We start from the raw sequence: 10,521 nt of genomic DNA on the forward strand, positions 1-10,521 counted from the left end.
CTTAATGACTTTATCAAAGAAACATTTCCAAAATCAAGAGAATAGCATCTAAACCAGATTCAGAGACTAATCCATGCCTTGGTCCGCAGAAGGCTAGACTCCTGTAGCGGGCTTCTCATCAGGCTCTCTAAACGAGCTGTAAAACAGCTGCAGTACATCCAGGATGTTGCTGCTCGAGTCCCGACTAGAAGCAGGACATATGACCTTGTTCATACAGTGCCCAGGTCTCTGCACTGGCTTCTGTCGAGAATTATAAAACATTATAAATTATAAAACAGTAATCTTTTCATGGTCTAGCACCAAAGTACATCTCTGTTGGAACCACATGAACCATCTCAGCCTCAGCCAGAGTGGCTGAGTGTGGTGCCCAGAGTCAGGACTAAACACGGTGAGGCTGTGCTTTAGTTTTATGCTGTCAAAATCTATGAAACAACACAAAATCTATTGAAGCATTTCTATTTGTCTGTGCATATGATAAAACTAAAATACCGCCTACATTTTCCTGCAACGTGAGGGTATCAACAAGTGGTACAAAGCTGCTGTTTTTTGTACCCCGGCTACACATTTATACTTCCTGTCTGTTTTCTGTTGCTTAAGCGTTTGAAACAGAGAGGACAGGTATGTGTGTTATGACTTACCTCCATCCAGATCTTTATCTCTACCCTCGTGACGGTCACGCCATGTTTCCTCATGTTACTGAAGTAACTCCACTGCTTTGTGATTGGCTGACGTGCCTCTAGTGTGTCCATCATTCACTGTGCCAACGCCACAGGCACTTAAGTGGTTTTACGTAAACTCGGACATCAATAATCCCAATTTTCAACTTGAGAAGTGAAGGACATTCAGGATTTGAAGTTAGATATAAAATAGCCTGCATGTCAGCTTTGCAATATAGGTAGTAACAAAGCGTATTCTCGCCTTTTGATATTCTTGTCATTTTTGCTGTATTTTTCTTAACAGTTTTCTTCTTTAATTGTGTTTTCATGTAACCTGACTGGGATTGAACCAGAATGCACTGATGAGATTTGAGCGGCGCTAGCCAAGGAGCTAAAAGCAAAGCTCTTTAAAAGAAAACTGCACTTTTTTTGGAATTCACAATCAACAACCCTCATGTGAAACATGAACACATATTTGTTTCCCTTTTCTGTGTGCAGGAAAACAAGTCAGCATGAGGGCACTAACAATGCCTGTGATAGGACCCACCTATTTTATATAAAGCCCTAAAAAAAGGTAACAATGTTCTATGTAAAACAAGCAGACTGAGAAACAGCTTCTTCCCAAGAGCCATCACCACCCTGAACTCAGACATACAACGTACCCGGTCATTAGCATAATGCAAATGTGCAATATTTCCATCACTGCCTCTGTTACTACCTCAATCATATTTATTTATTTAACAACCCAATACAATACACTCATATGTGACTTTACTCATCTGTACACACCAGTCATTATTTGCACTATGACCCATTTATCATTGCACTAAAATTCATATATCTGATCCTGCATATGCCCCTATGCAATACTATGTGTATATTTTGGATATCTTGTATATATCTTGTATTTATCTTGTTAAATTGTCTTTTTTTACTCTACTTTTATATACTTTTTTTAACTTGACTACTGCACTGAAAGGAGAAGCTCTCCAATCTCGTTGTACATCTTGTATAATGACAATAAAGGCCATTCCATTCCATGTACATAACTGACCTGTATGTTAATCAAGCTACAGCAATATTGTTCTTGTGGTAGCGAACACGACGCCTCGCTGGTCTCAGCAACACTCACTGAGACACGCCTCAAGCCACTGCCGATCGGTACACTAACGACTGCAGCTGCTGCTGTGATGTTTGTGACTTTGCAAAATGTCAACGCTAGGTCATAAACCATGTCTCGCACGTGTATTGTGGAAGGTTGTGGCAATAAGCCAAAAAGTTGGTCAACTTTTAGATTCCACATACAACCAAAAGAATGGGACAGACTGAAGCCGTGTATACCACTGTCTCTGAACTTGGACTTAACGACATCGCTACAAACATTCAGCAAGATGCTTGTTTGCTGTCAGCATTTTTTACCTGAGGATTATGTTGAGTTTACGAGTTTAACGGGGAGCACAAGTCTTGTGCTGGCACAGCAATCCCAAAGAGAACAGGACATTGTAAATAGGTGTTTTCATTATGCTGTTATCATTAAACATTTAGCATTAAACATTTAGCACAAGGCGCAGGAGGGTAAGGGGGTGTCTTACTGGATTACCTGTAGCCCATCCTCTATATATTCAGGCTCAAAAGATACGTTTCTGGGCCTCATTTATGAAAGTGATTTTTTTTTTTTACATATCCCTGCTTTCATTTTTATGCCAACATGTCGGCTAAGAGGAGAAGAAAGCATTTATATTGTATTTTATGAAAAGAAACTTACTGCCACACTTTGATCCAATATCATAATATCATGTAAAAGCCGGAAATTAAATGAGCAGGAACCACCCGCCTCCTTAAATGTTTCATTAGAATCCATTTCAAGGTCTGAATGAGGTCCTACTGTATGGAAAGAAAAAGACCCACATGTCACTGCATGAAAAGACAGGTGGGGGGGGGGGGGGGGGGGGGCATTTGACAGAAATGTCTTTTCACTGGAGTGATGTCTGTAAGAACTTATCCCGGGGGGGGGGGGGGGGGGGGGTCATTTGTCAGAACACATACCTCCGTGCCACCATGACCCCCACGCCTGTCACGCCTTTCATCGCCAAAGTCACGCACGGTTTCACCACGCCATCCAGCGCACCATCGGATGAGACCCACCCCTTCTCCTTCCACTATCAGCCCTCATTGCTCAACCATGCCTCGAGTGACAGCCTGTCACGGTGGCAGCTGAACTATGCTGAAAGTAAGAGCAGACCTTTTTATGAACTGGAATAAAAATTAAAAAAAAAACATTTTGCTTACATTTGCAATGCTTTAAAAAAAAAAGAAAATGTTTATGCCCCAGCAACCCTAAATTATCATCAATAAGGGTTAATTATTTTATATGTGGAAGCTCTTTAACCATAGTTATATTTTTATTATTTGGAAAAGATCATCATTATTATTATCTATGCATTTTCAATTGTGTTATATAAAAAAAATAAATCAAGGTGTCAAATTATTGTTGTATACTTCCTGAACAGAAAATATATGTAATATGCCCTGTGATTGGCTGGCGACCAGTCCAGAGTGTACCCCGCCTCTCGTCTGAAGACAGCTGGGATAGGCTCCAGCATACCTGCGACCCTCGTGAGGATAAGCGGTATAGAAAATAAATGAATTAATTATTCATTGCTGTCAATGATGTGTGAATGATGTGTGAAAATGTTAAAAGAAAGAACTAAATTGAGAAACCATATCAACCATAATTAACCAAAGAGTCAGATTTTGGAAGGCGAGAGAAGACTGAACTGTCATCATCATTTCCGCCATCTTCTTCCAAAACATGTTGTCACTTAAACTTACACAATTCAACATGTCCAAAAAAGAAGAAGATCTCATTTGATCCCACCCTTTCTCCACATCAGTTGCAGATAGATAGTGTAGATCAGGGGTCTCAAACACGCGGACACGAGTTTGAGGCCCCTGCCTGGATATGAAAGTTTAATGTTAGTGCGGCCCCCGCAAGTTTGATATGGATGCTGTATGGTATCATGTACCCAGAAAAAATTATTACGTTTGATTAATCTTCATGTTAAAGGTTAATTAACTGTTAATAGTTATCCTCCCTATCCGTGTGGAAGTGGTAAGTTTTTGGCTATTTAAGTTTAAAGGAAATAACTTGAAGGCTACCGTTTAGGTCGCTAGTTCTCTAGTTTGCGAGTTAGCATGTGTCTCGAGACCCTGCAGTTGCGCAATATGTTGTAAATAAAAAGAGTATAAATGTGACTATAGTCGTGTTTTGTCATGTCTACAGGGCTCTAATAATGCTTTGTTCATTTTAATCTGAAAAAGATAATTTGTCTACCCACCAACTATATGTGGTTTCTTAAGTTTTTATTATTTGCCGTTTTATTATTATTATTATATTTATTTATTACTGATTGATTGATTTTCTTTATTCTTGATTTGTTTATTTATTTTTCATCTTATTTTGTGCAGAAAAATGAAAATTAAGATATTTGAGAACAGTGGAATGTTTTATCAGAGCTTTTATTGTAGAAAATCGGAACCAAAGCACTGAAAAAGTTTGTATATTTTTCTGTTTTTAATAAATGCGTTTGTTTTTGGTTTTTTTTGGAAAACCTGATGCGGCCCAGCCTTGCCCAGACCCTAGCTCCAGTGGCCCCCAGGTAAATTGAGTTTGAGACCCCTGGTGTAGATAGATATAGAGTGAAGCAGGATGTTTTATGGTGAATACTAATTGGAGGCCTAGAAAGGCGTTCATTGATGACAGAGGACAATGACGAGGCTCCGCAAGCAGAAAAAAGAATCCCGTTATTTCCTTTTGTTGTCGCCTCCAGTGTGTGTGTGTCTGTCCGCTGGCTGCCAGTGTGCGAGTGTGACAATGCAGTCGTTGTGTCAGTGAGCCAACACAAGCTTCCTGTCCCAGAGCGGCCATAAAGATGCCTGAAAGAGAGCTACAGTCCTGGAAAGCAGACACACAAGACTCGCTGTCAACACTTGTTGTCATCCTGTGTCAGTAACACACCGGCACAGCATCTATAACATGGACACGTAACGTCACCTTTGTTTGTGGACAATCATCAGTTACAGTGTACAGTGTGGAGTTACACTGGTTACATCTTACCAGACTTTATCTCAAGTCCAGTGTCAAGTCTTTGGTGGCAGTCTCAAAACCTGAGTAACGTCAACTCAGTCTCAAATTATAAAATGTGGTCCAAATCTCCAAAAATATAACCTAAAATTTTGGTCCAGATTTCAAACAAGTCTCAAGTTGTGAAGTTGTATGGTTCAGTCCTGAAAGAAGCCCCAAGCCTTTTGGTCAAAGTCTAAAAATCTCCAAGTAATTTGTTCTCAAAGAACTTAACAGCTTTGACAAAGTCATGTGGTTTGGCCCTCAAAGAAGACCATAATCTTTCAGTCAAAATCTCAAACACCCCAAATAATTTGGTCAAAAATTACCAAACAAGTCTGATAAAGTTATGTGGCTCAGTCCTCAAAAAAGTATTTCGGGCCAAATCTCAAGTAATTTAGTCAAAATCCAAGAGTCGATCATCTGATTCAGTCCTAATGTAAGATCTAAGTCCTTTAACCCAGGTCTCAAACAAGCTTCTGTGGACGTTGTCAAAATATTAATTCTGATCCTAACCCCAAACCACTTTGCGTTGCATTGTTGGTCCAAAATTGAAATACTTTGGTTCCAGATACCCAAAGAAGACTTCTCTGTCCAAAGGAATGTCATCCACCGAATCCTAATCCAGTTCTCTCGATTCTTGTGGTTCAAGTCTCAAGTAATTTGGTCTCAAAGAAGATATATCATTTTGTCCAAAGCCAACGATTCCATGTTGAGTCTTTCACCGGGCCATATACTGTAGAGAAGGTCCTAACAGCTGAGGTAGCTTTGTGTCTTCAGGGACAACACAAACCCTAAAAATGACCGCTGAGAAAATGAACATCTAAGTCTGTCAGTCAAAATTTAAAAAGCCCCAAATAATTTAGTCTCAAAGATCACAACAAGTCTGAGAAAGTTATGTGAATCAATCCTCAAAGAAGACCGAAGTCTTTTGGTCCATATCTCAAAAGTCACAATTTGGTCAAAGTTTAATATTCTAATGTCATTGATTCAGTCCGAATGGAAGTCTTCTGACCCATGTCTCAAAGAAGTCTCAGTATACATAGTCAAAAATTTAATCCTGATCCTAACCCCAAACCACCCAGAGTCGTTTTGTTGGTCCAAATTGAAAATAATTTGCTTTTCAGATACCCAGACACGTCTAATCCAATGGCATCCAACCCGATCCTAATCGTGTTCTCAAACACTTTGACATCTTGTGGTTCAAATCTCCAGTAATTTGGTTTCAAAGGAGACAAATAGTTTCAAATAGTTACATGTCGAGTCTTCAGATGCCCCTGGAGACGTATATATTGAGAAGGTCCTAACAGCTGAGGTAGCTTTGTGTCTCTGGGGGCAACACAACCCCTAAAAATAAGCCCAAAGACCAAAGCATGACTTGGCAAACACAAGGAAAAAGGCACCACAGCATGAAGAACAGCATCATGTTGTAAACATTCATCTGTGATGAAAAACAGAAGAAGCATGGTGAGGGCCCCGCCCTGTTGGTCATTAACATCAGGAGGTCAGCAGAGAACAACAATGGTGGACCATGTGACCGGCGTGAGAGGCAAGAGAGAGGGCAAGACAGTGGACTGACATGCTGAATGACAGATGAACATTCAGGACGTCGACCACTGAGCCAACATGGAAGAGACATCCACAAAGTAATGACTTTACCAGAAATCTCCTTAAGTGGTGGAACAGCTTCAGAATGCGATGGAGACATCTTCTCTCCTCAGGCGAAAGGTAGTTCAATATTTTCACTGTATTTATTGATGAAAATTCAAAGTTTGTGTGCCAAAAGGTGACTTGAAGAAGCTGCCAGTGATCATTCTATGGCCATGAGGTGCTCTCTGGTTCTTCTTGTCTGCTGCCTCACCTGGACCACAGCTCTGCTCACAGGTACCTCACAACAAGGTGAATGAGCCTTTAGGACGCAAATGAATGATGATGCCAAGCAAGCCTCCAGCAATGTGCGAACATCCAGCTGTGCTCTTTACATAACTCCTCCACAACACACCTTCAAAAGTTATGCAAGCTAATATTTCAAAAAGACATTTACACAACCATAATGTACCTTCTGGAAGCAGTTTTTACAGTAGATTGTGTAGAAACCCATTTATGAGCACCTACATCCAATGTAGATCAATATATGCTAACTATGGCAACAAAGCATCCACATCTTAGCTTTGCGTTATGGGTGATAAAGCAAACAAGAGTAATATTTAAAAATATATCTAATTAATAATCAATTCATTTCATTTTGACAATATGCAGCGGGCACATGGAAATGTGCTGCAGGCTGAAAATGGCCACCTGGCTAAGTAAATTTTTAGCTTAAGGCCGCACGGTGGTATAGTGGTTAGCATTAAGGTCATGGAGGCCACACAGTCAGGAGATTGGGAAGACCTGGGTCTGTGTGGAGTTTGCATGTTCTCCCCATGCGTGTGTGGGTTTCATCCGGGTAGTCCGGTTTCCTCCCTCCCCCAGAAAATGGATGGATGGACACATGTAAAACTAGAACTGTTAAATGCTAAAAACGTGTTTTGTGTTTGTTTTTAAGACTCGTAGTGTAACTGTTATTTATCAAAGAACTACAGAGCAAACTGTTGATGACATCATAGCCGGCAGCTGACTTCCAGTTCCTGTTTCCATGTATTAACAAGCTGGATGTTTTGTGATAAAATCATTAAGAACTCATGGAGTGTGTAACCAGAAAATGTACTCTAACTGAGGCAAACTTTTGAGGTAAATTTTCAACATTAATTAAAAAACACTAACATTGGGCATTCAGTAAACAAGGTTCCACTGTAAACTAAGTATCATTAGATTTGGTGTTGGGTGTGTGATCCAAGATGGCTGAATAAAGAAACCACAAGATTTAAGTTTGTGATGCGTAATACTGTACAATAACCGAGAAAGTGTACGCGAACCGAGACAAAGTTTTGTCAAACATTTTCGTCAAACCCAAATCTTACGAAAAGGCTCTGGTGGTAGGAGTACTCGCTCGTAGGTTTCTCTGTGGTGATGGATGATCATGTATCATCATTCATTCATTCATTCATTTTCTACCGCTTTTCCTCACGAGGGTCGCGGGGGGTGCTGGAGCCTATCCCAGCTGTTTTCGGGCGAGAGGCGGGGTACACCCTGGACTGGTCGCCAGCCAATCACAAAGCACATATAGACAAACAACCATTCACACTCACATTCATACCTATGGACAATTTGGAGTCACCAATTAACCTAGCATGTTTTTGGAATGTGGGAGGAAACCGGAGTACCCGGGGAAAACCCACGCATGCACGGGGAGAACATGCAAACTCCACACAGAGATGGCCGAGGGTGGGAATTGAACCCTGGTCTCCTAGCTGTGAGGTCTGCGCACTAACCACCAGACCGCCGTGCCGCCATGTATCATCATCATATAACATATTTCTCCTTTAGTTCCTCTTGATTGCTAACAAGGTCCTTTATCACTCAGCCCCCACTAAGCGGAAGTACCTCCTGGATCCGCCCGTTTACGCCGAAGTCATTGGCCGACGGGGCGAGAACGCCACTTTGCCATGCATCCTAAAAACCAAGCCAGTCCATTACAAAGTCAAATGGACAAAGCTGGAGCTCGGGCGCATCGGCCCAGAGAACATCATCATGATTTCCAACGCGCATGCCTCCAAGCGACACGGCAAGCTTGGTCCGCGGGCGTCTCTGCGGAAAGCTCACAACATGGACGCCACCCTGCAGCTCAGTGACCTGCAGCTGCAGGATGGCGGTACGTACCGCTGCGAGCTTATCAACGACATCGAGGATGAGAGCGTGGTCATCGCTCTGAGGATCGAAGGTAGTAAACAGTAGAGGAGGAAGCTTGCTTGCTTTCTGCTTTTGTTGACAGTGACGTATTTTTACTTGCAGGTGTGGTTTTCCCGTATCAGAGTAAAAACGGCCGCTACAAGTTGACTTTCAGCGAGGCCAAGACGGCGTGTGAGGAGCAGGATGGCATATTAGCATCATACAACCAACTGTACAGAGGTGCAACTTATCTTCACTTCACCAATATCAACAAGATCAAGGATTTTTAAACTAGAATGACACCAGGCATGATGATATTGTATATGTACCATCAAAATCCATGTTGTCTCCTACAGCCTGGACAGAAGGTCTGGACTGGTGTAATGCAGGCTGGTTGCAGGATGGATCAGTCCAGTACCCCATCATTACTCCTCGACCCGCCTGTGGAGCAGAACCACGTCCTGGGATCCGCAATTATGGACCTAAAGACAAGAATCAAGATCGTTTTGATGTTTTTTGCTTCACCTCTTTGACAGCTGGTGAGTGTCGTTGCTTGTGAAGGTCTTCAGATGTTTGTGTGGGACTCTAAAGACACCCCCCCCCCCCCCCCCGGCAGGTTCCGTCTTCTATATACCAGGTTCGTTCTCCTTTGAGCAGGCCGATCAAGCATGTAGACGCCAAGGAGCTGATCTGGCTTTGGTGGGCCAGCTCTACTCAGCCTGGCGCTTCCGTGACTTCGACCGATGCGACGGCGGGTGGCTAAGAGACGGAAGTGTGCGATTCCCCATCGGCACCCCCAGGGTACGCTGTGGAGGCCTTCCTGATGCAGGAGTACGCTCATTTGGATTTCCCCAGAAGTCCTCGCATCTCTATGGAGCATACTGCTACAAGCAACTTTTAAAGTCAGAATAATCACATACAACAGCTTGTATCTACGTATCTATCTATCTATCTATCTATCTATCTATCTATCCATCCATCCATCCATCCATCCATCAATCCTACAGTAGCTGTCTGATGTGTGTGGCTGCTTTGATAAGGAAAATAAGAATTAAACAAGAAAATGACTTAAATGTAGTCATTTTTCAAGTTCTACTGTCAATCTCTAATCTAAGGCTCTATTCCACCATGCCGTTAAACGATTCTGCCTTCCGATGGACAGTAGACAGAATTGCATGAGTAATATCTAAAATACACCTTTACATATCTGCTCAAGTATGAGTATGTCGCGTCTTGCTTCAGTATGAGTTACCAAAGACGTTTTTAGTCTTCCTTTGACTGACATAAACTCTCAATGACTCTAGTTGTTACACATTAGTAGCCTTTTTTACTTATGATCAATCAAACTGTTGCAGAGCTACTGTGTTAGCACCATGGCTCATTTTGAATGTATATTGCGATCAATATTACTTTGGAAAACTATTATTTTGGACCACTATCACATTTCTGTCTTTCACGCTCCGTGTGACAGTGTGACACTTTTATGCCGTAAAAGGCACCTGCATCTGATTTTGTGTTTGATTATTTAGTTGAGCCTATGGCGTCTGTCCTGGGTCGGGGCATTATCAATGTCACTGCTCTTTGTTGGATCATTAATAAATAGATATTTTACCTGCAATCGGCTCTTATCTTTCTGCATCCTGAGGTTGTGCCAAAACCTGACACAGTCTGTCCATGAACGTCTACACCGAGAGGTTACCACCAGAGTAAGAGCAAAAACACCAGAGTAACATATTCATTCATTCATTCATTTTCTACCGCTTTTTCCTCACGAGGATCGCGGGGGTGCTGGAGCCTATCCCAGCTGTCTTCGGGCGAGAGGCGGGATACACCCTGGACTGGTCGCCAGCCAATCACAGGGCACATATAGAGTATGCATGCACTGGGAGAACATGCAAACATGCAAACTCCACACAGAGATGACAGAGTGTGGGATTGAACTCGGGTCTCCTAGTTGTGAGGTCTGTGCGCTAA

The 10,521-nt window shown here is 42.1% G+C and overlaps 1 protein-coding gene across 1 annotated transcript; it reads left to right on the forward strand.

The window, feature by feature from the left end:
* The first annotated feature begins 6,374 nt into the window (after nucleotides 1-6,374).
* hapln2 (hyaluronan and proteoglycan link protein 2) lies at nucleotides 6,375-9,459 on the forward strand. The gene is made up of 6 exons (XM_058054129.1): nucleotides 6,375-6,507; nucleotides 6,566-6,678; nucleotides 8,243-8,599; nucleotides 8,671-8,787; nucleotides 8,904-9,086; nucleotides 9,164-9,459. Exons 2-6 carry the CDS (start codon nucleotides 6,597-6,599, stop codon nucleotides 9,457-9,459), a joined length of 1,035 nt encoding a protein of 344 aa, XP_057910112.1. The 5' UTR covers nucleotides 6,375-6,507; nucleotides 6,566-6,596.
* The last annotated feature ends 1,062 nt before the right edge of the window (nucleotides 9,460-10,521 follow it).

The sequence above is a fragment of the Doryrhamphus excisus genome, chromosome 17, assembly GCF_030265055.1.
Source record: "Doryrhamphus excisus isolate RoL2022-K1 chromosome 17, RoL_Dexc_1.0, whole genome shotgun sequence".
In the NCBI taxonomy this organism is placed as follows: Eukaryota; Metazoa; Chordata; class Actinopteri; order Syngnathiformes; family Syngnathidae; genus Doryrhamphus; species Doryrhamphus excisus.

What these genes read in the sequence shown, in the direction of transcription:
- hapln2 (XM_058054129.1), top strand. Translation starts at nt 6,597, where the DNA reads ATGGCCATGAGGTGCTCTCTGGTTCTTCTTGTCTGCTGCCTCACCTGG. An exon ending in CATCGCTCTGAGGATCGAAG is followed by an intron (nt 8,600 to 8,670) that starts GTAGTAAACAGT and finishes TTTTACTTGCAG; the next exon opens with GTGTGGTTTTCCCGTATCAG. An exon ending in CTTCACCTCTTTGACAGCTG is followed by an intron (nt 9,087 to 9,163) that starts GTGAGTGTCGTT and finishes CCCCCCCGGCAG; the next exon opens with GTTCCGTCTTCTATATACCA.